This window comes from Lepisosteus platostomus, chromosome 1 (genome assembly GCF_059453375.1).
Source record: "Lepisosteus platostomus isolate fLepPlt1 chromosome 1, fLepPlt1.hap1, whole genome shotgun sequence".
Classification (NCBI taxonomy): Eukaryota; Metazoa; Chordata; class Actinopteri; order Semionotiformes; family Lepisosteidae; genus Lepisosteus; species Lepisosteus platostomus.
This window is the reverse complement of record NC_142611.1, coordinates 82723652-82750897: the sequence shown is the minus strand read 5'-3', so window position 1 is coordinate 82750897 and position 27246 is coordinate 82723652. Positions and strand designations below refer to the sequence as shown.

The window sequence follows — 27246 nt, the reverse complement described above, 5'->3', positions numbered from 1 at the left end:
CCTGGAGCAACTGGGGTTAAGGTCCTTGCTCAGGGGCCCAACGGAGTAGGATTCCTCTGCCACCTTCAGGATTGGAACCAACAACCTTCCCCCACAGGCGCAGATCCTCAGCCACAGAGCCACCTCTCCACCAAATCTCTTATATTCTTCCACAGCAACAAGGTCACACATGAGCAGATGTTTTTAACCTGGGCTACAGTCTATCATTAAAATAAAATAGAACAATTTGTGCATACTGTATATATTTCTCTTATACATACTGTGGCCTATTAGGTAACAAAATAATAAACTGCAACCACTGTGAGTGGTTTTATGCCCACCAGGGTTGGAAAACCCACAGTCTCGGCTGATATTACAAATTAAATAAAGTCAAAAAACATACTGGTTTAAGATCCTGACTGTACTTACTTTAGATGCAGTTTATTTCTGCAGCAGAGTTCTTAGTTACAGTATTAGTATTGGAATCACAGGTTATTTACAGTGCTGCATCTTTAGAAGAAAAAGATAAATTCAGGTTACAGCAGTGAGATTACTGGTTTTGTTTCTCATGTATTGAAGAATACTGATGGCATAACCCATCCTACTGTTACCAGGATACAACAGCATTTGCAGCCTTGAATTTTTATTACAGGATATGACAACGCAGCTCCACATTCAAGATGGCTTCTTCTGTTTATTTAGCTTTACTGTTTAATACTGTAAGCGTACAACAAAATCATAGGTACAGTACATTAGGAATGTAGAACTTTATTGGATTTGTGGACTTTAAAGTTATTTTTATTCTAACTGATGGAAAAACCTCAAACTGGTAGAACATGAATTTCATCCTTCACAAAGTAATTTTCATTTCATTTAATTGTTCTAAAAACACAGTCCCATCACTGACAAAATCTGCATGCTTTAGTGTCTCATCATGGCAAATCAAACTATAACATGGACAAAAAGTTTATTTTTCTTAATATCCACACCTACAGTACTTCACTCTCAGTTGAGAAATCACAGCAACAGCAGACCCTGCTCAACATTTCTGGACACACCAGGTGGACTTTTACTGCCTGTTTATTTTAAGATATTGGCATTTGTACACACCAGGCACTGGGATAACCCTGCATAAGCAATTCAAATGCAGTTTGCATTTCACACAGATGGGTTGAAGAAATATTTAGACTTCTAAATAATTGAACCTGGTTTCTCCATAATGAAACCAAAGAAATGTGTACCATACCAGTGTGAACATATTAGCTTTTCCTCCCTTGCTGTAGAGGGTGAGCTGCCAAGGAGGTATAAACAGAAAATAACATGTATAACCTGCAAAAGCCAAGACATGTACCCTTATGAGGAAAGTAAACATCACTCTAAACAGATAAGAACATAAGAAAGGAACAGGACTTTAGCATATGGAACAGGAGGGCATCTAGCCCATCTAATTTGCCTGGTAGCTAGTAGTTAACTATTTCAAGGATCTCCTCCAGTCATCTATAACAGGAAACCAGGGTATCTAATTCAACAACATGACTGGGCAGCTTGTTCTGTGCTTCCACAACCCACATGACATACCTTCTGTTCTAAGATTTAAGTGCAGTTGAACACAGTTTCCACTTACTGTAGGTCTTCTGCTTTGTGTTTCTCCGTTTATATACTGCTCATTCTGAAAAAATATACCGATTTATTTTGTCAGTGCCTTTGAAGCTTATGAATACTTGTATCAGGCCGCCAGATTTTTTATGATGTTGTCTTTGATGTGTTAAGTGGTCAAATCACACAGGGCTGCCCTGCTCAAGAAGCTTTAAAAGAACAAAATACTGAGCAAATCTTTTCAGAGATGAAAAAGCACAGACTATAAGCGTTCATATGGTGGACAAGAACATGTGTTTCCAGCTGATTTCTATCTGTTCTTTTGCCCACTGTAGTCAGAAGTACTGTAAATGGGCCGACAGGACCTTCTTTAACTAGCCCTGGGGTCAGAGGTTAATTGGAAAGCTGACTCATTGCTCAGTGACTGTAGACTCAATAGTTCACACCTGTGCTGACTTTTCACTGAAAACAATCATATAGGATTATTACTTTCCATCAAGGTATACTATAAATTACTTTAAAATAAAAGTTGTCAGACTAAACGTATAGTAAATGAGATTCATCGGTTATAAGTAGTTCACATCAACATTTACATGTCCAAGCTCTATCGTGACCACATGAAAATGCTGGATGACTGAGAAATGCCATCACTAATTTATATAATTAAAAATTTAAATTTATAATTTAATTTACATTTATTATCAAGGAGAATCTCTCTACACCATCATTCCCCACAATGATGGCCTTACAGCCCTCAAACACATGCTGGACAAATGCGCTGTGCTTGATCCACCTACCCACACCTTGGTACGCCTTGCAGATTTGGTACTCACACTTAATGCATTCTCTTTTAATAACCTTTTTTACCAGAACGTTAGTGGGGTCGCCATGGGCACTAAAATGGGACCCAGCTACAGCAATATTTTTGTTGGCTGGGTAGAAGAACGCTTCTTCGCTTCTTACACTGGCTTTGCCCCAGACCTCCACAAGGGATACATCGATGACTGTCGGTGCTGCCACATGCTCTAATGACCAGCTAAAGCACTTTCTGCATCACTTCACCAACTTCCACCCATCCCTCAAATAAACAGTTAACATGTCTTCCACCACTCTTATGTTTCTAGACATAAACCTATTCATGAACCATCCCCAACTCTCTACTTCGGTCTATTACAAACCCTCATATTCACACAGCTATCTTCTGTACAGCTCATTTCACCCCAAATACACTAAACTCTCTCCACAGTTCCTTTGGCTACGACAACTGTAGTGATGACATCAATATCCAGAACCAAGTACTCAAAATGCACTTTTTTTCCCGCATCAACAGAGGATACCCCACCTGTGTTATTGACAGGGCCCTCACCTGAGCCAAAAACAGCCCCCGGACTATCAACTCGATCAGGAAATCCTGGCCTAACAACCACTTTCATTTGGTGCTTCCCTACCACCCTAACACACTATCCCCAGGACTGTTAACGACAACTTTCCTATCCTACAGGATGATCCCTCCATTGGGGCCCTCTTTCCTGACCACCTCATCACTTCATATATTATATCATATCGCCGACCACCTAATCGGCGTAACCATCTTGTTCACAGCTCCCTTGACCACCCTCAGCAACCATCCACACCAGGCACTTTCCCCTGCAACAGAACTCGCTGCATCACCTGCAAGTACATATGTAACACCACATGCATTCAAGGCCCCTCGTGACAATTCTGGATCACTCAGATGACATCTTGTACCTCCAGCAACCTTATTTACTGTATCTCTTGCAGTAAATGCCCAGCCATCTATATTGGGAAAACAGGAAGGAGACTTCAAAGAACATGTTAGAGCAGTGGAGATGAAAGATTTCTCCAAGCCCATACAGTAGTTTCTTATTTCACCTCTAACGGTGAAGATCATACTGATCTCTCCATCTGCGTTCTCAAAGTAGGGTTTCTTAACTTCTATAGCAGAAAGACATCAGAAACTAAAATTATCCTGAAACTTGGTTCACACCTTCCTCCTTCTCTCAATGACAGACTTGTTTTCTTCTAATTCTCTCTATCCATTTGTAGGCTTCATTTCACACCTCTCCTCAACTCTCTCGACCTCGCACCACTTGATTGGCCACTCTGCCTCTCCCCTGCTCCCGCCTCCTCCTTTCTCCTGGCTGTTGTTTTCCCAGGCTATATTATCTTTGCTGACTGCCCTATCTTTCTTACACCCAAAGAAGTGTAAGAACAGCCAAAATGTTGGGTTTTCCTTCTTCTCTTTTCAGCATTGAATAAACCTATTACTTGTTCCTAATTAATATATAGTGTATATATTCAAACAAAACACCCAAATCATCACATAATGAGATTCCAGTTGTGATTACTGCAGAATGCCAAGGCAACATTAACAAGCCAGCAGAAACAGGTGCTTTGTGGTGTACTATATGTTTTGCATTAAAGATACTAGCAAAATTATGCATTTCCATAAACAATTTCTACAGTAGTCAATTTTTTAGAGTAGTCTAGCGAAAATACTGTTCTCTTCATGGCAGTGCTCTGAAAGAGCTCAAAACTGGGACATCAGCAGAGAACGAAGCTCCAGGTATAATGACAGTTTATATATCTCACAAATGGAGTCACACTTTGGTTCCTACTGTGCTTTATTAGTGATGGATAATCTGAGTAGTGAATTTTTATTGTTGAATTAATAAATATTGACAAGGCCATTTTATACTCTGCAAACATGAGTCACAGGCAACTGGCTAATTATCATTGAATATCAAAGCAGTTTATGTCTGTAAGGTACATCTACACTTCATTTGAATAAAATCTGTTTAAATAAAACCAGTTTAGAAGTCTGCCTTCAGCAATACCATTAGAAATGTTAAGTCACTACTGTCCTGAAAACAGCTTCACAAAATGTAAGTGATGACAATGTTCAACAAAAAGCACTATACAATGATTTGTTAACTGTGGTTCACATTTTAAAACTCCATTTGGCTACAGATAGCCTCTAAACTCATTATTGATAATGGTCAAGCATATTCAAAATCTCAGTATCCACTTAAGATTTACAGAGATTAAAAACTCGATTAATTCATAAAGCAATGCTGGATCGCTGGATCCCAGACTAAAAAAAGCTCTCTATTTCTCCTGTACACAATGTCCACAAAAAAAAAAACACAGAATATAAATAAACCCATCTCAAAAGACTCCCAAAATGAGAAAATCTTAAAAAAACATTTAGTTTCATGATCTAGTTTCTACAAGGTAACCTGGGTCAGAACCCATTCCTTTAGATTGTTATTGTTTCTCTATCAGAACAGGTTTACAAACACAACAAAACAATGAAGGTGGAGATTTCCTATTGTCTTATGATTTTTACCACATACCTGAGAAAGGATTTATTTTCCTTAGAATGAGGTTTAAATATCAGAAATGGGACCATGAGGCCACAACTCACCAAAGAAATGAGCCCACCTGTGGCAGCTGTTCATCTCGACAGCAAAGCAGTGAGACAGAGCAGGAGGCTGATAAAAGCACACGCAGGAGCAGGAGAGACCCGGCCAATCAGAGCTCCGCAAGCAACAGCCCAGGGAGAAGGAGCGCAAGTTGGACACAAAGGCTATTCTGAACAGACTGGAGACAAGGACTAGCAAGAAGGTTGTGAAGGACTTCTGGTACAGACCACTGAAGAGTCCAACAACTGGGGACAGGCACCACACTCTGGGGGCACAGCTTCCAAAGAAGCAGCATAAATAACCACAGCCATGAGATAAAGATGGATCAACAAATTTCCGGAGCAATATTTTTCAAAGAATCAGACTAAAAGAACTTAAAAAATGAGCTTTTCTGAAGTTCTTATTTTACAGAAAATTAACTGTGATGTCTGAGTAGAACAAGTACCTGTGGGTACAATAGTAATGATGAATTTGCATGATAACAATACCAATTGATTTTATTTTTGGAAAGGGGTTTGTTTTCTTCTCTTTTTCAGTTTAGATCCCAAAAAGACTCATGAACAGCCATTAGCCTGTAGCGCTGGAGAGCTCCTGCGGGTCATTTCTCTCTCCAGCTTCAAGTGTCACTGCAGAAGCTCAAGCTTCTACAGGGACTGAATCAATAGCACTAAATGATCCGTAGGAAGTTTAAACTTCTCCTTGAGAGTGCCTGCACCAAAACCCTACTGTACATATTTATTTGCTCCGCAGGTGCAGCAACCAGCACCGCAGAAGGGAGTCTGGACAGTGCAGTGGGTGCCAAGAGCCCGTAAATAAAGCCTGGACAGTGAGAGATCACTCAGTTGTTAGTTTATGTGCTCTTGGTCAAGTTGCTCATTTCCTTTAGCTACTTTTCATTTTGTCTTTTGAGTGTTCGTACAGAGGAGCTCACACCAGGACAATCCTATGTTATAGGCTGTATATTGTAACAGCAATTCATTCATAAAGGGCTATCTATGCTCACAAAGCATCTTGCAGCAGAAAGGCAAGTTTATACATAAAGAACAACTTCCCTCTCAGAAGACCTGCCCAAACCATGGATTGTTCCCAAGAATAATCCACACTAACTAGTACTGTTACAATAATCCTTTGCCTTTGAGATTTGTCCATGCAGTTTACTTTGCCAAAGTGAATTTTCACAAGGAAAGGATCATAATTAATAAGAATGTGTAACTAAAGCCATGGCCAGCTATGAATGGTTGCCCTGTGGCCACCCCTTATTACTTATAAAAAGGTAAGTTACAAGCTACTCCAGTCCTGTCTGTCTCAGTGCTAGAACTGCTATCAAGTGTTTGCACTATCACTTTGGAATCACTCTCCAGACAATATACTGAGGGGAAGACTGCATCAAAGAGGTTTTTCCAGCTTTGCATGTATGTCTTTGTACTTGGTCTCCATAGCAAAACCCTTTTCTGTCTTTATCAGGATACATCTGACAGTCCCCTTTTACAATGAAACACTCCGTTCAAAAGCGTGACTTGGTGAGACTGGACCACAAGTCTGAACCATGATTTTGCATGAAAGAGTTTCTCTTGCTTATAAAGAGAAGCTGAAACAGGGAGACTGCCCTTTATGCTATCAAATACTCCATCTACCCCTTCACGTATTTGTGCATTGTGAAAGAGGACCATGGAGGATACTGCTCAGGGAGAGAGAGGAGGCAGTGAGTTCACACAGCTCGAGCTTCTGTGCTTTGGATCTCACACCCAGACTTCTTGTCACGCCCCACGCTCTCCCTCGCAAACGCCGTTACATTGCCAAACCCACTGTTTCACGATCTCATTCCTAATTGAACCCATCACATTCCCACATGCACCAATTCCACAAATTCTCACTCCCGGGCCAATTATCCAACCACGTCCCTTTCCCTTCAGTATTTAAAGTTCCCTCACGCACCAACCCATGCTCACTATTGAGAAGCCTCCTGTAGTATTCTCTTGTGTATGTTTCAACCTTTATTGACTGATCTCCTGGTTCCTTATCTTTGCTCCTGCCTTTTTTATTTCATTTTTCAGATTGTCTTAGTACCACTTGGCTCTCTCAGCCCAGGTTGAAAATATTCGACTGTCCCTGAAGCCTCTTGAGGAATCCCATGATTAAAGCACAACTGAATCATTGGAAAGAATGGGGATGCATGGAACAAACTGAGCAAAACCTTGGCAAAGTGCAATCAAAATACAGGAAAGCCAGTGGTAATACCAGGAAACCCAAAAGTCAGAAAAATAATGTAAAACTATCACAATTTGTTGATATCAGCTTGTGTGGCATCTGTTCATGAAACAAGTAAAGGTTAATTCCACAACAAAAAGTAGAAAGAAGAAACAAGTTTAATTTCCTTGAGACTTGAAGTCTCAATAGCCTAAACTTTGCATTTTTTCTTTAGAGTTGGGGTTTGCATGGAGCTGAAGTTAAAGTTCTAGGCCTTTTCAAAGTACAGAGGAAAAAGGGTGGCAATTGTAATGTTGTAGTGTAAGCGTTACAGTACATTAAGAATATCTTCTGACAGTAGTCAGATTTTACACACATGCTGCATGTCTGCTAACCATGCTTGTATGCTTTAGTCTCACTGTACTTCAACACGAGATACAGCAGCAGCTTTCATCTGGAGAGTGGGGTCCACCGCGCGGCAGCCGTGGGTTTTACCGCGCGCGCAGACCGAAGCGCGCGGCTGGGTCGTGGGGTGGAGGGGTCGCGGCTAGAAGAGTGAAATTATGACGCCAATTGAGATTAGAAATAGAAAACAATAACACAGGACGTTTAGTACAGCACATCATTTGCTTTGTGCAACAAACAAAACCCTTCGCAGTTTCTTTGGGAGCAGTTTTGGAGAAATGGCTGTACAAAAACGTACAGGTACATTGTAAGTATCAGCAGCCTTAAGCTTGTTTCACATTTTAGGAAAAATTAAGTTACAGAAAATACTAAATGTTAATAGAAGGACGTCTACTTAATACAGTGAATATGGTACAGCAATATTACCCAACGATCTGTAAAAAAAGCTTTTTGTCTAAGAATTTACTTTTTTTTATATTTACCTCCTGAAAAAAATATTTTTACATTGCTAAACTACTTACAAGCTAGTATTTGTCGCCGGAATAGTTTCAAATAGGAATGTGCCACTAAAGGTAGATTTTAGTCTTAAAAATCTGCCTAAAAGCCATTAAAATGTTTTGAGGAGATTATTTTGTGAAGCTACAGTACCTTCTGCAAAGCAGTTCACTGTCACCCCGGTCATGTCACCGGCCTCCTTTTCCGTCTTCATGTCGGATGTCAGAAGTGGACCTTCTGCGGTGAAGTGCAGGTGGTGGGAACCTGGTTCGCAGCTCCAGACACAGCTGAACAGAGCAAGTCCCACAGGTGCCGCTGACAGCGAAGGCGGCCACCTGGTACCTTTTGAGACAACGGCACCTTCCCCCCGGCCAATCACAGCGGGGCCTGGCCCCTTCCCACCGGTTCCGAATGAGCGAAACCCGGACTGGACCCGCCTGGCCGGCAACACACGTGCGCTGTGGGACCTGAACGAGCCTTATATGCGTTACAAGAGATGGAGCTAAGTGAATGCGACAAATACGACCAGAAACAAGTATGAGGACAAATTAAAACAATTTGCCTGGAATTGCAATTTGACCATTATCAACAGAAGAAAAAGTTCCAATGGCGTTTTATGTAAATGGTTATTGCCTGTTAGGCATCCTGTTGCACATTGTTCACCTATGTTATTTGGTGAAATTCTGAAGGGTATGCTTTAAACCACAGTCTCCCAACTAAAAGAAGAAAACAATTAAAAAAGAGAGGAGGTAGGTACTGAAAATTCCAAGAGAACTGAATCTTTTTAGTCTCGAACAGAGAATATTTCATGGGTACCTTATACAAATATCCAAAATCCTTAAGGGCCCTGACAAAGATAAAATCACATGGAAGTGGACTTTTTCAGAGAAATTAACAGTGAGATACAAACCAGAGAACAAGCAGAAACAATGAGGAAGTATATTTATAACAGAGAATCTGAGGTACTTATTTACACAAAGGATTGTGGGAGTGTGGAACAAGTGACTCAGCCATGTTTTTGAAGACTTTATTGTGGTTTCCTTCTAGAAATGACCAACATTGCTATAAATCTTACAGATATGCCCCTTAAAGGTGAGGAGAGTGCATTTTCCAGAGCTCAGAACCCTAAGCTTGAGAATGACTGTGGCAACCATGGGCTTTTCCACAGTGCAATGTTACAGCACTCCTGTGGCCTGCATGTTCTGTGCAGAGGGGTTGGGATTAGCGCCTCGGAGGACAGGGCTCCATGGTTTAGTTCAAGCGAGGCAGAGACAGCCAAGGCCCTGAGTAAGTGCAGGATGGGGCCTCAACTGTTGTCAGACTTCCAGCATCCATTATAGCTGAGCAGGCTAACCCCCAGCTGGCAGCAGGGCAGCCTCAGCTCCCATTCCTGGCACAGAGCAGGGGGAGAAGCCTGCTGGACAAAGACAGCAGCTGACCTTCCTGCTTCGGGCAGAGACGGCTCTCCTGCTAGGTCAGGTGTCACAGCCTCAGGACAGCTTTAATTGTTTCAGTTACAGTTTTCAAATGCCAAGGGTTTTTGCTGCAAATCAGGACAAGCAATCTTTGGCAAGATGTTACACAGTTATTGCCACAGTATTTGTGAAAAATAGAGCTATAAATCAGAATAATAATAATAATAATAATAATAATAATAATAATTGCTTACACTTATATTGCGCTTTTCTGGACGCTCCACTCAAAGCGCTTTACAGGTAATGGGGACTCCCCTCCACCACCACCAATGTGCAGCATCCAGCTGGATGCTGAATATTAGCAGAATATTAGCAGTGGGAATAATATGCTGCGGTACAATATTAATACCGCACAACACACCACAGAGCAATACAGTGGAATTACAGCACAACATTTCCTTGTGGAAATAAAGTGTCCATCCCGCTTGATTAGAACTGGTGTTTGGTGTCATCCACCCTCTTCTTTTACTTGAACAGGGTGTAATCCTGGCTGTCCAGAACATGTCTGCTGCTGTCCTTCAAGCTGTGAGTCTGGTTGTCTAAATGTGTGTCCACCTGCTGTCCTTCAGGCTGTGAGTCTGACTGTCCAGAGTGTGTCCACCTGCTGTCCTTCACGCTGTGAGTCTGGTTGTCTAGCGTGTCAGGTTTATTAGGTCCATGTGGTCTTAGAGTGCACGACACTTGTTGATGGTGTATTCTTTAAATTTATTAAACAATCTTTTAGAATGGAGGTCTCTCAATTGTAAGAATCCAAAATTGCAGAGTACTTTGCAATCTGTGTAACATTAACACTACTGAAATCCATGTTATTTTGCACCTTAGTGTAATCAAGTCAAAGATTAAAACAGTTAGGGCCAAGCAACAGTTATTACAAGCAGAGATTATTAGAAATTATGTTTCCAATTATTTTTTTAAAGTTTTCTTTGGCTTGAGGGCTGATTCATTAGGTAAGTAGGGTGAGCAAGATTCCTAGAAGTGTGAGAAACGATGACATTTCCTACCAGTCTCACTTTAACCTACCTCAGACCATGTTTCCATAATTCCTTTAAAAGCCTTGAATTCTCCTCCTTGTTCCACACAAGTACCCAGCATGCCCCAGGTCTGCAACACTGATTGAAAGACAAACAACACCACCTCACACACATTCTGCAGGTTCACTCAGACCACCTGCAACACATACCAGTTACAAAAATCAATTCCAGAGACCATTAGGACTAGTACCCACTCCTTCAGCGTGGCTTGCCTCCAATTAGGTAAGAAAGCCACTGGAGTTTATATTTCAATCACGGCTCGCACATCTGTGGGCACACACAGCAAAAGAAAATGGAGCAGGTGGAAACCCCTGTATCTGGCAGTACAGCCTCCTGCAGACTCATGCACAAGGACTATACTCGCACCACAGTTGGGGCCTGTTGTGAGAACATTAGGGCTTCCACTATACTCTCTTTAATACAGTGGACTCTCCACTTCATTGTGGAGGCCTTATATCCATCTTGTTGGTGAGCTCAGGGGTCATGCTTGATGGGAGGCCTTTCGGGAGAATTCAGCTGGGACTGTCAGCTGCTTGTCATTATTCGTTTAGCGCCCTTTGAGATTTGTTTGCAGTGTGGCAAATGTAGTCAGCTTTTGAGCACATAATAGATAAATCAACCAGAATTAATTCTGATGTGTCCGTATTCCTGTATGAAAACATCATCGCATCACAGGAATATTCCAAAATCACCAGGAATACAAGACACGCTGGGCTAATCCTTGCTCTTTTCTCATCTGCAGTCACACAGCGATCCAATATTAACTATCTTGGTGCAGAATGTATTCTATTGTACTGCAGTATATTATGCCCATTTCTAATTGTGGTTGAATTTTACAAGGTAATAGAAAAGAGGGGAGGAGGCTGATGACAAAAACAAGTTCAATAGGAGGACAATAAATAGCAGGGGGAAACATGAAGAAATCTCTTTCCTTGATTTGGTTTTGATAACCTTTTCCAAGAAACAGCTCCTGTTGGGCAAAGGGTTGTGCTCTCGCAGAATGGCACTGACTGATGTCAAGCCAGACACACCATCAGCCGGGAGGCAGCTGCCTGGTGCAGATGGAGCAGCAGTGACTGAGTGCTCCCCAGGGCTCAGGACTCAAGCCCGCTGCTAACTCGTCAATGAACAGTTTCAACAACAGACGGCTAAGACTTCCAAAAGAGGGCAAGTGCCAAGCGATATGTGTTGTTGATCTGAAGTTGCAGCAGCACTCGAAGAACAGCCTCATGAACAGTGCTTGATGAAACGCCTCAGTGTATGAAGGACTGTAAACGTGTTTGTACAGCTGTGCTAATTTAGTTAGGCAGCAGAAGAGCAGAAACACAGGACATATTTAGATACACAATGTAATGCCCTCCCTAGCAGCTGAATAATAACATTTCTGTCAACTGGAGGAAGGAGCTCAGGTTCTTTGCTTTGGAACATGACTATCCAGGGCAATCCCCATTGACTGCCCATACTGTTAAGAACTCAATCCTCAGCTCCTTATATGGTGAAGTTCCAAGCCACAACCTCATAAACATGCTTCCTTTCACTCTTCTTTTTGAAAACCATCCTTCAGCAGTGGCCTACAAAATATTGTCTATGACAAACTTCTTTCTTTCTACAACTTCGAAAAAGTTGCAAATTCATATTGCACTATTTTTTTTTTTCCATGAAGAATCTTGTAAAACACCTCTGTGGATTGTGTACTCTCTACACACTGAAATGTAGCAGTCACATTTCCACCTACTTTTATAAATGAGAAACAAGTACAAAGCAGTGTCAGCATGCAAAAGACACGTCTATAGAATCCTCCACAGCCAGAACATTGTGTTATTGTTCCAGTTTTTCAGCATGGAATGAACCTCTACTTGTACCATCATAAACATTTATTGTGGAAAAACAAGGTATTGTCTTAGCAGAAGTAAATCACAGTGCAAATATGGTGAGGCCTAAATCTCTGCTATACTCACTGTGTATCTCTTCTACACCCATCGAATGTGTGTCTGTGTGTAACTCTGCACACATGAGTATGGGGACAGCGTGAACCTGCAGCACCTCTGACCTGCTTACAATCTCACACCTTCTCCCCAGTGAGGCACAGTTGGCTGGGCCCTCAGCCCCCTCCTTCCCCCAGCTCAGCCATTCTCTAACTCCCTCTCCTTTCCAGAGCTTTGGAAACTTTCACCATTGGCTCTTATCAGCTGCTTTGTAGTATTTTTAGGGCTGTCATCCCATCAGTGTGAGAGCTGGGTAAACCCCAGGCTCCCAGATCAGGGTATAAAAGAGTCCCAGGGTCGAGGAGACAAACAAACTGTCGTGTTATGGAGAGTGAACGCAAGACATTGACATAGACAGACAGACTGACCTCACAGGGTAAGGACCTGTCTCTTTGTTCATTCCACATTATTTATAATCCCGCATACCAGGGTTATAAACAGTACATTCAAACAAACACATAGATTTTCTGCGTATTATAATATACATGAGCCATAATTAGTCATAATTTTGAAGAAATGCATTTTCTGTAAAGAACGGCCAGATACAACTTCGTATTCCTTATTAGTCTTATTAGTCTCATTGGTTTTGGTGCTGAAAGTGTTGCATAACCACACAGTAGAGTAAACGGTTAGAGAGATGCTGTTGCTATTCCTTGTGTTTGGAAGAGCCCATGGCAGGGTTGGCAGGTCTGAGCGTGGGGCTCTCACCCACTACGGTTTTTCCAAAGCCAACCTCAGTCAAGATGTGGCACTTGCTATCATCTGGACTCCAGCCTTGTTTACTTCCATTGGAATTTCGTGAAAATATTGCAAGATATTTATAAATTGAGATACTGTATATGTCTGTGAAAAGTTGTGTCTGCTGCAATAACAGTGATTAAATAATAAATCATAATTAAAGGTTCGTCAGAAATGAAAGGAAAAGAGAAAAATTACACTTTTAGAATACTTAAAAATGTAATTCTGCATAAATGATTTTTTCATGGGATTTCAGTATAGATATAATTAATTTTAATTCCTGTTTAATAACCAGTGGAACAAAAATCACTTCTGAAAGTTTAGGTTGAGTAAGCTAAGTGATTTAAATATTTTACATACTGTTTGCATAGTGCAATCTGAAATCAGTCAATTAGTTTCTGCATTTAAGACTCCCCAACTTCAAGTATTATTTCCAACGACTTCAACCCTTAAAGACTTCAGTCTTAAAAAAAGCAATGCTTTTTAATTAATGGGTTTGTGTAAATGCATGTTTTTGCCATCTACTGTAAAATGTATTTTATAAACAGTAGAACACTGCAGAAAGCTGATAGCATCAGAGGAAACATCGCTAACAGGGCTGGAGGGCTCTTCAGATTGACCTTTTTTTCCACTGCAAGGCATTTATAGCTTTATTCCCTTCCATTTATAGCTCCACAGAAACATTAAGAAAACTAGAGCATTTATAAGCCAGACAGCCCTACAGATCAGTTGCAAATGGTCAGATCACAATGTGAGTGTTCCTGCAATTTGCCAGCCTACTCAAGCTGTATTTCCTCTGGAAGATGTAATGTAGCATGAAACTTAACAAACTGTACATGCCTTTGTGTCAGCAAAAGATCAGATCAATTGTGTTTCAATCTGCTTTCCAAAGCAGCTTGTGCTTTGCCTCTCTTCCTCTCTCCCATAGAGAGGTGCAAGAGGGAAGTCCAGTGGGCTCTCACCCGTGTCCATTCCTCGCTTTCTCCTGCATTTCTTCCTGAATGCAGTATACTTTGGCATTCAAGGACTGTTTCTCCTGTGGTCGTCAGAGGTAAGGTACAGCCTTCAGCTGTGCCTTAGAGACAGAGAGAGCTCCTTGTTCCTCCAGAGTTCTTGTTATTTCAAATCTCAGGATGGCACCAAGAAAACCTCAAGATGGTCTCAGAGTTTTTGATATTGATTGCACTGAGATGAAGACGGCTGTGAGGGTTACTGCACTCACAGAGCCCAGGTTTACTATGTCACAGCCTTAGAGAAACATCTATAATGTCTGTGAGCAATTTAATGTGCAGCAACCTCATTCTTATTTAACCTGCTAGTGCCCTCCTGTCTGTCTAAGGCCTAGTGCAGGACAGGGCAGGACAGGGAGGGCCTTTTCTGACTTCAGTGCAATTGTGTAAGAAACAAAGGACCAAGCACCCTGCTTGATTGCTGAGACCCATTGTTTTTCATTCTTAGTGTGGGTGACTTCAGACAAAAAGCCTGTTGCTCTGAGGTGTAAGAGGTACTCAAATATGTTACCGGAGTAAAAGTATTGTTACTTCCAAAAATAAGTAATTCAGTAAAAGTTTCCATTCAAAAACATTACTCAAGGAAAAGTACAAAAGGATCATCTATTAACAATAGTCAAGTATTAGAAAGTAAAAACTAGCCATCCATTCTTCTGTTACCATGACTTAATTATTTACATACTAACGTTCACTAATTTCCAAGCCTAGTACAATTAACAATACTGATGTTTCCAAACCAACAAGTGAGCCTGGATGTTAACACTTTCAATAAATAACTTATAGAAAAGTGTTAAAATAGTTATGTCTACCTTGAAATAGCTGAGCTTCCTAAAAAGAAAGAGTCTCTGTTTGTCTTTTTTAAAAACAATCTCACAATTTGTCACATCTTATATTTGTGTCTATCAGTCCAGTCATAATTAATTGTTAACAATTTCTACAATCTGACCATTAATTGCAGTAGGTTGGAAGGATGTTACATTTTTCCTAAAATGTTCCTGTCTCTTCAAGGCACGTAACTTCAAAGAGATCTCATCACACAATTTATTCAAATCCTTTAGAATGAGCCCATGATTTTTTTCTTGGTATTGTAATAAGCTTACCTGGGCTGTGTCATCAACAAATCTATTGAGATGTCTGTGTGTTTGTTCTTACAATCATTAGTGTACAAAATGTACAGCAGGGGGACAAAACATAGTCTGTGGTGATCCAGTGGTGAAAGTGCAAGGCAGAGAAGCTGAGACCTGCATGTTAAGAAGACTAGGACCCATCCAATGAAGTTACAAGTTATAAATTGAGAGTTTCTGTGTAAATTGAGAGTTTCTGTGAGATGATCATTGTTAGCCTGGCAGGGTCTGGAATCGGAAGTTAGGTTTGGGGATGGTTTGTAAAATATGGACATCTGAAAATGCAAGTTAAAAATATCACATAACTGATCTGCACAGGATTACTGTAATTCTTCCACACTTATTGTCTGGACCTGCACTTTGCCTTACATCAATTTCCCTAAACTGTCCAAGCACCTCTGCTGTTCAGCTGACATATTTGTAGGTCTTAATTCAAAACCGGTTTAAAACACATTTAAATTAATTGCATCTATGAAATGATTTCTAAAAAGCTTAATTTAAACCAGTTGGCTAAATACAAAATTGCACATGCCATCGGGTTTCTCGTTGGCGAGTTGATGTGCAGGTGTAGTATAGTAAAATTACAAAATAATTCATACTGTACAAGTACTTTATTGTGCTTTCAGCTTCACGTGCACTACACGTACTGTACTGTATGTGATACAACGCGTTAAAATCATTGACATTTTAAGTTTAATGTTTAAATGAATGCAATGTTGCTCTTCGCTCAAAACACTCACAATTAACAATTTTTCCAATTCTGAGTGTTGCTAAAACGTTTTAAACATGGTTAAATTACATTTAAGTGCTCAGCTAAACCGGTCATTATAGGTGTTCTGTAAATACTCAAAAATGTATGCTTTTGTAAAATTGCGTTGCCATGTCCTGGTCCCGATTACTCTTGAAATACTGTGATTCTTATGGAGAAATGTGTAGCACATGAGCCTCAGAGGAAAATTATGTCCTCCCCGTCCCCATTAATCTCCATTATTTATTATGGTAAATATTTCCCCCATGGATTTTAAAACCGTGTCCACATTAAGCACACTACTCAGAATCCCAACCCATGTAAACGTCATTATCCTGGAGGGAACAACGAACGAAGATGGTTCTGGGAAATGTCAGGGAGTGGAACTGCTGTTTTTTCTAAGACAACATTCTTAAAGTCGAAGTATGCCAAAATTAAAATAAATTAATACAGATCTTGAAAAATGTTCTTAAGTTCTCTAGTGAAGTAGTTCTACTTTATTACTTTCAAAATTGCAAAACATCCTTCCAATGTTGATGTTGTGTTACAACAGAATAGACCTGCCCGATAAACAACAGCCTTATTCCCATCCGGCACATGAGCGGTGCAGTGGGCTATATGACATTGAAGACAGTGAGATTAAGCACTCAGTTTGGATTATCAATGCCAAAGTCCTTGAAGTCACCCAGTATTTTGGAATTAAAAGAAGTTAAGGTTACGGACAAAAGGAGGCCATTCAGTCTATTGAGCTCACTTGATAGTTAATTGATCCCAGGATCTCAGCTGTTTTTCAAAAGAAATCAGAGTATCGCCTTCACCAACACCTCTGTGAAGTAGTAGTATGTTCCATTATTCACCCCTAGATACCATTTTTGACCTGCGTGTGCTTTTGTCTGTTGTAAACAAAGACCAAGTGTTATGAAACTAGATTTTTCAACACTGAGACTTCTCAGCAAACACTTTAATCCTCAGGTCTTGATGCAGAGAGTCACAAGATCTTCAGAGCTACGAATCTCCAGACTCTTCTGTCTGCAGGCCATGCTGGAGTGTCTGTTGGGATTAAATGCTTTTTGCTTGGCATGTTATGGTGACTTTCAGCTGAGTCTGTGGTGACTTTCAATAAGCACGCTTTAATGAACGTCAACACTCTTTGGTCAAACAACCTTTGACTTTTAGGTAATGATAACCTAAAACAACTATAACAGTGTTCTATTCCTGTATGGGACATTCCAGCAGAGTGGACCGAGCCATCATGCCCAGACAGAACCGTCTCCAAAGAGAAGGCTTGGGAGGAATATTTTCACTATGCTTATGGTTGTACGTCATTAGTATTCTTTAAATCTTTTATTCCTTTTCACAGTACGTCTCTTAAAAGGTTTGCATGCAGACCCAGAAGCCATTTTTTATAAGAGTCCCTCCCCTTTTCCCTGAGTTATTCTAATGAAGGATTACTTTCCCATTGTGATAATTCACCATTCTTTGATATAATATATAACCATAGTATAGTATAATAAAACCAATTTGTAGCCATTTTATCTTAATACATATATTAAGCTGTTAGTTCTGGCAACAAGTCCGAGAATATGAAAATGTTTTTATGGAGAAAAAAACTATGACTATGAGACATACAAAGAATTATTAAGGAGAAGAATCTCCAGAAAGAATCTCCACTTTCCTCATCATGTGCTAAAATATGTGTAATGTGTATGAATCCATCAAAAAGGAAATGTTTCTTTGGCATCACCATACAAAACAAAACAAAAAACAACACTCAACAGATATAAAATATAAAATATATAAATTAAAACAAACAATAATTCTATACATGCAAACAATGCATATACATACTGTACATCTCACTCTGCCTACAGTATATTACACTATACACATAATCTGATTTCTTCAAACAGGAAACAGTCACTTAGCTCTGTTTAATATACAGATTGCACAGGGAACATAAGAGTCTTGTAGACATTTTTCTTGGCCACAGGCTTTCTAAACCGTCTCCCTGAAGGTGGGAATTAATGAGAGGCATTTTGCTTTTGCAAAGCTTCCAAGTAGACAGGTGGATATCCAAATAGATCAAGAGCACAGCTCAGAAAAATGGTCTCCACTATTATTTCTGAGTCCCTCTGCAAGAAAACGGTTATGTCACCTCATCATCAAGTTGGAGAACTGGAAAGTCATGTTTACTGGTTAAGGGGGCTGGTCCACCAACATTTTCCTTTCCAAGAATGTACAAATTTCCTTGGAGACGGACATGTGACAAGAACACCATAAAAAAGTTCTGGGTTATTTCTAGCAGATTATAACATTCTAGTTATTGTTAAAATGAAGTCTGGTCTCCCTGTTCACAGTGTTGCAGAGTGATTCAACAGGAAAAAATGGGCAATGGCCTACGAGTGATGGCAGAGATCCCTGATCCAAAGAGATCCCTTCCACTGAGGAGCTTCCACCATCTCAATCCACACAACAGCAACAACAACAACAATACAGAGATTACAGAGGAAGCCTACCCCAGGACTCACCAGGACAGCAAGAATCCGCAGAGCACTTCAAAGCCCGGCGACTTGAAGAAGCCTGTCAGCAGTGATGGAGCCCATGCCCTTGAGGATGCTCATATCCCATCTGGCACAGGCACCGCCAAAGAGGGCGAGACAGTCCTCCAGCAAGAATGGCAGCTCGAGGTGCTTTCAGCCGGTGAAGAGAGACGAACACCCTCCTCCACCTCCCGCAGCATCCAGTGCAGGAGGAATGTGTTTGAGAGGTGGGCAGCCCTGGGGCATGAGTCCGAAGCCAGCAGCAGTCTCGGGAGGCCCACAGCAAAGCGCCAGCTGTCTGCAGAGAGTGCACAGACCTTCAGGGTGGTGAAGAAGAGCACAGTGATGCAGGGGCCTCGAAGGGAGGTGGTCTCACCGGCCCAGGGGAGAGACAGAGCAGCACTAATCCCACGCACTGTAGCCCTGAAGAAAAAGTCAAGGAAGGAGCTATTCTCTAGTCCAGAGGTCTTCCGCAAAGTGGACGCCCATGCTTTCAGTACTGGGAAAGAGGTAGGAGAGCTGGAGCTCAGAGTGGACAAGTACGCAACAGCAGTGCAGAATCTGTCAGTTACTGTTGCATGTGTACTTCACACATTACATCTATTCCCACTGTCTCACAGACAAAATAACACTGAGCACAAAATATTTGAAAATGCCATAAAACTTCAAAGCATGAGGTACTATTCTAATGTACACTATCCATCCTTCCAATTTCTATAACTGCAGCTGGAGGCAGACACATGTCGGAAGAGTATCCTGTCCATCACAGGGTGCACAAACACATAGACACACATGGGGAATCATTTAGCAATGCCAGTTAACCTGGGCAGCATGAGGACCCACAGAAATCACAGACAGGCACAGGAGAACATACAAACTCAAAGCAGACAGATTTATAGCACAGAAGTTACTGAACTTTCATTGCTGCTTCTATTGGCTTGTATTAACCTCTGACTGCAATGACACATATCACTTTCTATAGGTTTCCTTTTCACCTCAGTAATGAAAAACAGATGTCAGCTACTATCTGTCATGTTTTGGTTGTAATAACATCTTCCTAAATTTGTATTTTTGCATTCATGAACACGTAAGATATCAATCAAGTCCTTGTTCTCATGGAAATGTGAGGATATGTAAATGTTAAATGTTAAAAATTCCTGGATTGAAGGTGAGTCAGTGGTCTCTGTAGCCTCAGGCCTATGAAATTTTCAGTACATATTGTACAGTAGTTCCTTATCAGCCAATCCAGGACCATAATCCAGATTGTTTCTGGAATGGGCCAAGATGGATAAAACGGTAAAAGTGAGTAAAAACAAGTTATTTTGTGAAGAATTCTTTATACCCAATTACCAAGCATTTTTAAAATCAATTAACAATTAGCATCAAGCTGTATTTTTATCTCAGGCTGTGTCTGTTTTCAAAGCTGCGAGCACAAGGGATTTACAGTGTGCAGAAGATCGGCCAGACAATCACACAGGGGGCAGTGAGTGACCTGGAGAGGGTGCGAGCCGTATGGACCTGGTTGTGCCATAACATAGGTCAGCCTGACCTGCTTCTAGTTTGATTGATCAGCTTAAATCCCAAACAGTGGTACAGTAGATAAACTATAATGTATTGATTTTATAGATGGAAACACTACAGTACATAATGTGCATCAGACAGTACTTCATGTACTTCAGACAGTAGTAAAAACATTTGCAGTATTAATATTTATATTTCACATTGCCCCACTACCAAGATGATTTGACCTGATTACCAGCTACCAACATTTAGGTCATTTAAAATCAAGAGCAGAAGGCACTTCTTTGCACAAAGAGTTGTGGGAGTATGGAAGCTGAAGCATGAACCATAGACTATTAATGACTTAATGGCCAGGGGGGTTGATTGACCTCCTATTATTTGTAATTGTTCTTGTGTCCATATGAGAAAATGCTGAAGCATGCCCGGTCACTCTGTGTTCAATGCTCATTCTCCCTGACCTGCAGAGTACGATGTGAGTGGGTACCTGGGCCTGTCAGAGAAGCTATGCTCGCCGGAACATGTGATCAAGGCAGGGAAGGGCGTGTGCTGTGGCTACTCCAGCATCTGTCTCCAGATGTGCAGGTACGGGCGTGCCACAGATACTGCCTGTCTGTGGCACATACGGACCCACCTCAGTGTGTGACACCTCTGCCTGAATCCTTTTTTATTTCCTAACTCTTGTATGAACAAGCCCATCCAAGAAACATGTTCTTCTCAAAACAAAAGGGATTTTGTTTTCTTTTTAATAGGCTAGAAACACTTTCCAATGATAAAACATTCTTTGTCACAAAGAATCTCTAAATGTCTTCCATGTTTGGGGAATTGTGTTTCAAAATGTGATCCTTTTTTACAGTGTAATATCATAGGATTCTTTCATGCTTGTAGTTACACTGTTTTTGTATCAGTGCCCCTCTATTTACATATACATAGAGAGCCATTCTGCATTCAGTGGCCCATGTGCTAACTAAAACTACTCTCAGTATATAACGTCCGACTTGTGTTATACTGAGAGCTTATATCTTAAGTATAGCCCAACTGTTATCCTGAGATCGGCTTATCAGACTTGAGATCTGGCTAAGCCAAATGGGTGATAGAGCCTTAGCTCTTTTAACAGCACATTTGTAAACCTTCTGCCCAAATCAATTAGGGACTCTGTGACTGTCTTCAAAACTCACTCAAAGAGCTATCATTTCACTAATGCTTTTAATGTGTAATTTAGTTTTACTAGGTCAATTGGCTCTAGTTTTCTACATTCTCTTTACTTCTGTAATATGCATTATGTGTGCAATTATACAATGCTTTGTGTTTTATGAAAAGTGCTCATAATTGCATAATTGGATTATTATATTATTATCTTCAATGGCCAAGTAGTCTGGGCCTCAGTTTAATTCCTTATTGAAAGGGCAGCACTCTTACAACACAGTGTCTTCAGTCACTATACTGGGGAATTGGTTTGGAAATGCTGGTCCAGAGAAAAAACCCCACTTACTGGTCCTCCAGAGCCACTTGCAGCAGCAGCTTCATTTTCCTTTCATCACAGTACTGACTATGTCCAGCCTGCCTGAGCTTCAGAGGTCCGTCAAGAGTGATTAATGAGATTTCAGTATCAATAATATTTATACTATCAGAAATCATACAAGTAGCAGCACAAACAGTAGTTACGGTACTAGAAATTATAGTAGCAGTTATGATAAAGATATAAAAGCACAAGCATGGTTACAAATGAGAGGTCAACCCATCCAACCCATTTGGTAGTTAGTAAGTAATTGATCCCAGGATTTCATCCAGATGTTTCTTGAAACAAATCAGTGGACTAGCCTTAACAATATGGCTGGGTAGCTTGTTCCAGACTCCAAGAGCTCACTGGGTAAAGAAGTGCTTCCTAGAAGACTCCACACTCTCTCTCACCTGGCTCAGGGACAGTAATGTAAGACGAGCAGTCCAGTGCAGTACATGATCAGAGTGCTCATGTGTTGGCAGTGAGGTGGGTATCGAGTGCCGGGAGATATCTGGTCATGGCAAAGGCATCGGTTACCGTGTGGGACAGAGCTACCAGAACACCAAGTCCAACCACATGTGGAATGCCGTGCGTCTGGGGGGCCAGTGGTTCCTGTTGGACGCCTGCTGGGGAGCGGGCACAGTAGACATCGAAAGCAAGACCTTCATGCCCAGGTGAGTGCAGGACAGTGTGCATAGGCAGCGGAGCTAAGACTAACTTTGCCAGCTACTTAATGTTTGCAAACTAGAAAGAACTGAGCTATTCCCCATCTAGCAACTCTTCATCTTTCTTTGTCTCTCGTCACAGTGGTTCACTGGAAGTGTGACAATGTTTGTGGGAGAAAACAAAACATTATCGTTTTTAGCAGTGACTTCTCATGCATCATCCATCTCCATCATGTGTGCTGCTCAGGTACGATGAATTCTACTTCCTGCCTGACCCAGAGGATTTCATTGACACACACTGCCCAGACGAGCCCCAGTGGCAGCTCCTGGACCACCCTGTCCCCCTGGAGGAGTTTGAGAGGAGGGTCTTCAAGACTTCCGAGTTCTACAGGATGGGCTTGACCGTCCTGAATCCCAAGCACTCCCACCTGCTCACAGGTACCCAGCATCAGGACCTTGTGTGCTCTCAGCAACTGCAAATGGAAAAGCATGGTCATCTGTATAATTAGATTTACTATAATTAAATTTAATGCTTCAAATCAGTTCAGAAAATTACTTCATGAATGCTAGAAAATTATCTACAGCTGAAAAGCATAGCAGGGAATGAAGTACTACAAGCAGCATTTTTCCAAAGAAGAAAACCATATTTTTAAATGCTATGGTTCAGACTGAACCAGTATTGCTTCTAAATTGATCAATTAGAGATATTAGCTTACGTTTTTAAAAGAAACACATTAAAAAAAAGGATTGGAGCTGCTTGTAAAGGCCTTTAGAAATGGATCTGTTTCTTACAGAATTAAAGACAATAGGGAGAAACCAATTTCAAACTGCGCTCTTCAGGGTGAACAGGCTGAAGACTTGGGATGAAATGGGGACTCTTAGAGTGCTGATGATGTTTCTGATCCCCAGTGAACGGAGAGGCCACAGTGTCCCTTGGCTGCCGGAGACCACTGGACTTCACCTACCAGATCTCCCAGCAGAGTGGTGTCATCACCCAGGATGTCAGCAGCTCCTTTGGACTGCTAACCATCTCCCGAATGGGTATGAAGCTGAAGCTCATCCCTCCGGTATGTGGCATCTACGACGTGAAGATATTTGCTCGTCCCGCTAACACGGCTGGGACCTTCCATTGGGTGTGCTCCTTCCAGCTGGAGTGTCCAGAGCCCCAGCCTTCTGAAGAGCTTCCAGAGAACCCCTTTCTCTCCTGGGGGCTCCAGCAAAATGCACAGGCCTTGGGCTTGAAAGAATGCTCCCATGGGGCTGAGCCTATCATGTTGGAGAACGGATCTTTTGAGTTGGTAGTCCGGACATCAAAACCCCTAATGTTGCTGTGTGAGCTCGTCCACAAAGACCTGGACACCTGCCTGGCCAAGAGGTGCCTCGCTACCCAAATTGAGCTGGACCGGCTGACCTGCCATGTCCTGTGCCCATACCGAGGATACTACCGCCTGTCTGTCTTCGTCAGGGATTTTAACAGGCGAGAGGATGCATTTCAAAATGTGGGCAACTTCCTGCTAAAGTGCACAGGGTCTGGGATCAATCTCAATGAGCTGTTTCCACCTGCCCTCAGCACATCCTGTGGCCCTGGCATTAAGACAGCACAGGCTGGCATCTCGAAGTTCAGCCACACTGGAGCCATCATCAACACCCAGCAGGGCAAGTGTAACATCACCTTCCATAACTCCAGGGACCTGGAGCTCCATGCTGTCCTGGTGAAGGAACCCCTCAAGACCTCTGGTCACCCCCTAAGCAGACATGTCCTATTCACCCAAACTGACTGCAAGGTCACTGTGAGCGTCTCTTTGCCTGAGGCTGGTATCTACAAACTGGGACTCTATGCTAAGACAGACTCCAGCCAGGACTTCAGCCACCTGTGCGATTATGTCTTGAGGTGTACCTCAGAAAATAGGTGGCCCCCGTTCCCTAGTACCTACTCAGCTTGGAGGAAAGGCTGTGTGCTGTTCGAGCCCAGGGCTGGCATGCTTGAGCCTCTGAGCCGGGTCCGGTTCCGGGTTCGATGCCCCGGGGCACATAGCATATGCGTGGTGGGCGAGTCGCAGACAGACCTCCAGCTCAATAAGAGTCGGGTGTGGGAGGGAGAGGTGTTCACAGGAAGTGCAGTTCCAGAGCTGAAACTGGCTGGCAAGTTCAAAAGCGAATCCTCAGACATGGAAGTTATCTTGTCCTTCAGCCTACTGAATAACCAGAACGAGCTGTGAACCCAGGAGCTGCTGTGAGAAATGACTTAAGTGGAAAAATTCGGAATGATGTCGTACTTTTAAAGTACAAATTTAAAACAACATTAACATTAACAAACATTAACCTTGAAGTGGTTGTTTTTTTTTTATTTTGTCCTGCTGTCATTGAACTTGAAAAAGCAAAATAAAGATGCCTATTAGTGCCATGGAGAAAAAAAGATATTTGCATTTAAACAAGATAACATTGCATTAAAAAGTGATAATTACTTCATAAACGATATTGCCTAGTGTATTAATATCTTGCAATATACTGTACATGAAGTAATACTGTCCCATGCAACATAGCACTGTTATTAACAACAGAAGAATATTGTCACACTACTCTTTGAACAAATTAATTAGTCTTAAGGAGCATGTGTTCTGTCTTTCGTTTACACAGAGTAGAACACCCTGTGATTTAGCTTTCCTGGGTTAAACATGTCTTTTTCGCCATTTCTGTGAAAAGCAGAAATCACATGGCTTTACAAATGTGTGCTGTTATTCAAGTGAAAATCAAGAAGCATGAGCTGTGCATACTGTAAATCTTTGCCTTATCTTTAAACATTGGACAGAAGACATTTACAGGACGCTGACTTGACAGTAAGTCTTATACTTACTGTTGGTTTACTCTTACAGCTAATGATTTGGTAGATCAATAAATCTTTAAGGAAAAAAAACTCAAAAGGTTTTAACCTATGCTGACATCAAATGCTGAATTTGAAATTACACAGCAAAATGCAGGAAACGTCATTTGAAGGGAGAAGAAACAGCATTGCTGTGTTGGTTTGCACAGACGTGATTATAAAGAGATAGAGGGAAGCCAAACAAAATGAAAGACAATTAAAGGTTGGCACACAAGCCGTAGCCAACAGAGTAATACATTTATGAAGAGAGCCCATTTTCTGGGGATGTGTTTGGAACACTATCTTGTTTATTGTAAGTATCTTGTTTAAACGCCAAATTATCTTGTTTAATCACATGATCTAGTTTAAATGCAAATGTATCTCTTTAAACATAAAAAAGTAGCTTATTTATATGGAATGTTATCTGGTATAAACAAAAAAAAATATTTTTGTGGTGCTCATAAGCTTCCATAGCAAAGCCTGTCGTTAAAAATGAATTTTTACTAATCCTGTGAATTCTTCTTACTTCTGGTTTTATTTAGCTGTTCACTAATCTTATTTAATAGTTTAGAGCAACTGCGAAGTCTGCCATTGTGAATCAGCAGTGTGATGATGTGTGGCCTGGAGTAAGGTGTGTCATGTTAGCCTTTAGAGAATGTTGGCATAGAACAGGTTGAGTGAAAGTTCCCTAGTGCTCAGTTTCCACATGTGTTTACTGTAAGTAAGCACACTTTCAGTGCTTTTTTTGCCATATATCTACCAAGCTGTCGCTGTGAAACTCTATTGCTTATTCACAAGAGAATCTCTGTTGTTTCACTTACCATTGCGCTGCAAGGTTGAATATTTCCATAGATGCACAAAATGCTCAAAGAGCCCGACTGCCATGACTGGGTGGTACCCAATCTTGATGTCAACAGGCACAGGAAACACTGGCATTCAGGCTGCATTGAGTGAAAGTGAATTCCGACCAGGATACGTAACCACGGTGACCCAGTCCTGGCCCAGGGACAGGGAAGAGACTCCTGCTCAAAGTGCAGAGCCATGCGGACTTTGCTGCGTTGGAAGTCATACCTCCGGGGTAATCTGAGGATTCATCCCAAACATGAAGATCCAGAAACTCAGATTGATACAATTCTTGTATCCCGAAAGAAAATGGATTTAAGTTTGAAAATTTCACAGCCTGATAAAAATATTTTCTTTTTGGACTTTAGATCCCAAATAACATAATTAAAATGACAAGCTATCTTTTGATACTTTGAAATTCAATTTTGATAACTAAGGATGCATGTGTTATTGTAGTCAGAGATCATCTTAAACGTCTGAGACTTGTGACAGAATTTGATTTGATTGAAGTTGATCAGCTTATTTGAATCTGTTTCAGCTATGAACTATTTTAAAATAATCAGGTCAGAAAAAGTATAATGGTTCACTGTATAGTATCATGCCTGAAGAAAAAGTGAAAGAGGCATATTATGCAGGAAATTAGATATTGTATGAGAGTGAAATGTGGTTTAAAATACAATTTTAAATGTATTTCATGAGAAATGTCATAATAAAGTTGAAATTTTTAGGTTTAAGCTGTTGTGAGTATTAGCATTTAATGATAATCAGACTTTGCATGGAACCAAGAAAAGGGTCCAAGAGCAGCTTACATCAGCAGGGCAGGAATAATCCATAAGAAAGGTGACAAAGGAGAGGATGCCATTGAACCCTTTGGTAGTTAGTAGTTAATTGATCCAAGGATCTCCTCCAGCTGTTTCTTAAAAGAAGCTTGGGTATCAGCTTCCTCAACTCGGGAATAATTAGAAGTATCAAGGACAACAGTGCGAGGGAGGGTCACTCTCCCCCACGGCAGTGTCTCCCAGCAGCCTGAGAGCATGTTTACAGCACACAGCGCCAGGCTTCTGTCTCGCTCTGATCAATGAGGAGACAATTCTCACTTG

General features: G+C 41.3%; 1 protein-coding gene and 1 pseudogene across 4 annotated transcripts; both read left to right on the top strand.

Moving 5' to 3' along the window:
* The first annotated feature begins 1324 nt into the window (after nucleotides 1-1324).
* Nucleotides 1325-3455, top strand: LOC148679052 (uncharacterized; annotated as a pseudogene).
* A 9391-nt stretch (nucleotides 3456-12846) lies between these two features.
* ky (kyphoscoliosis peptidase) lies at nucleotides 12847-26880 on the top strand. 4 transcript variants are annotated; one of them, XM_088639351.1, is made up of 8 exons: nucleotides 12847-12975; nucleotides 14266-14388; nucleotides 18577-19269; nucleotides 20183-20297; nucleotides 20745-20862; nucleotides 22261-22452; nucleotides 22691-22881; nucleotides 23353-26880. In XM_088639351.1, the coding sequence occupies exons 3-8, from the start codon at nucleotides 18604-18606 to the stop codon at nucleotides 24660-24662; spliced, it is 2592 nt and encodes an 863-aa protein (XP_088495477.1). In that variant the 5' UTR covers nucleotides 12847-12975; nucleotides 14266-14388; nucleotides 18577-18603; the 3' UTR covers nucleotides 24663-26880. The 4 variants fall into 4 exon arrangements, with proteins under 4 accessions (XP_088495477.1, XP_088495468.1, XP_088495461.1 ...); XM_088639335.1 differs by lacking the exon at nucleotides 14266-14388 and adding an exon at nucleotides 17192-17536 and having other exon boundaries at nucleotides 12898-12975; XM_088639361.1 differs by having other exon boundaries at nucleotides 12908-12975; nucleotides 14233-14388.
* Nucleotides 26881-27246: the final 366 nt, after the last annotated feature.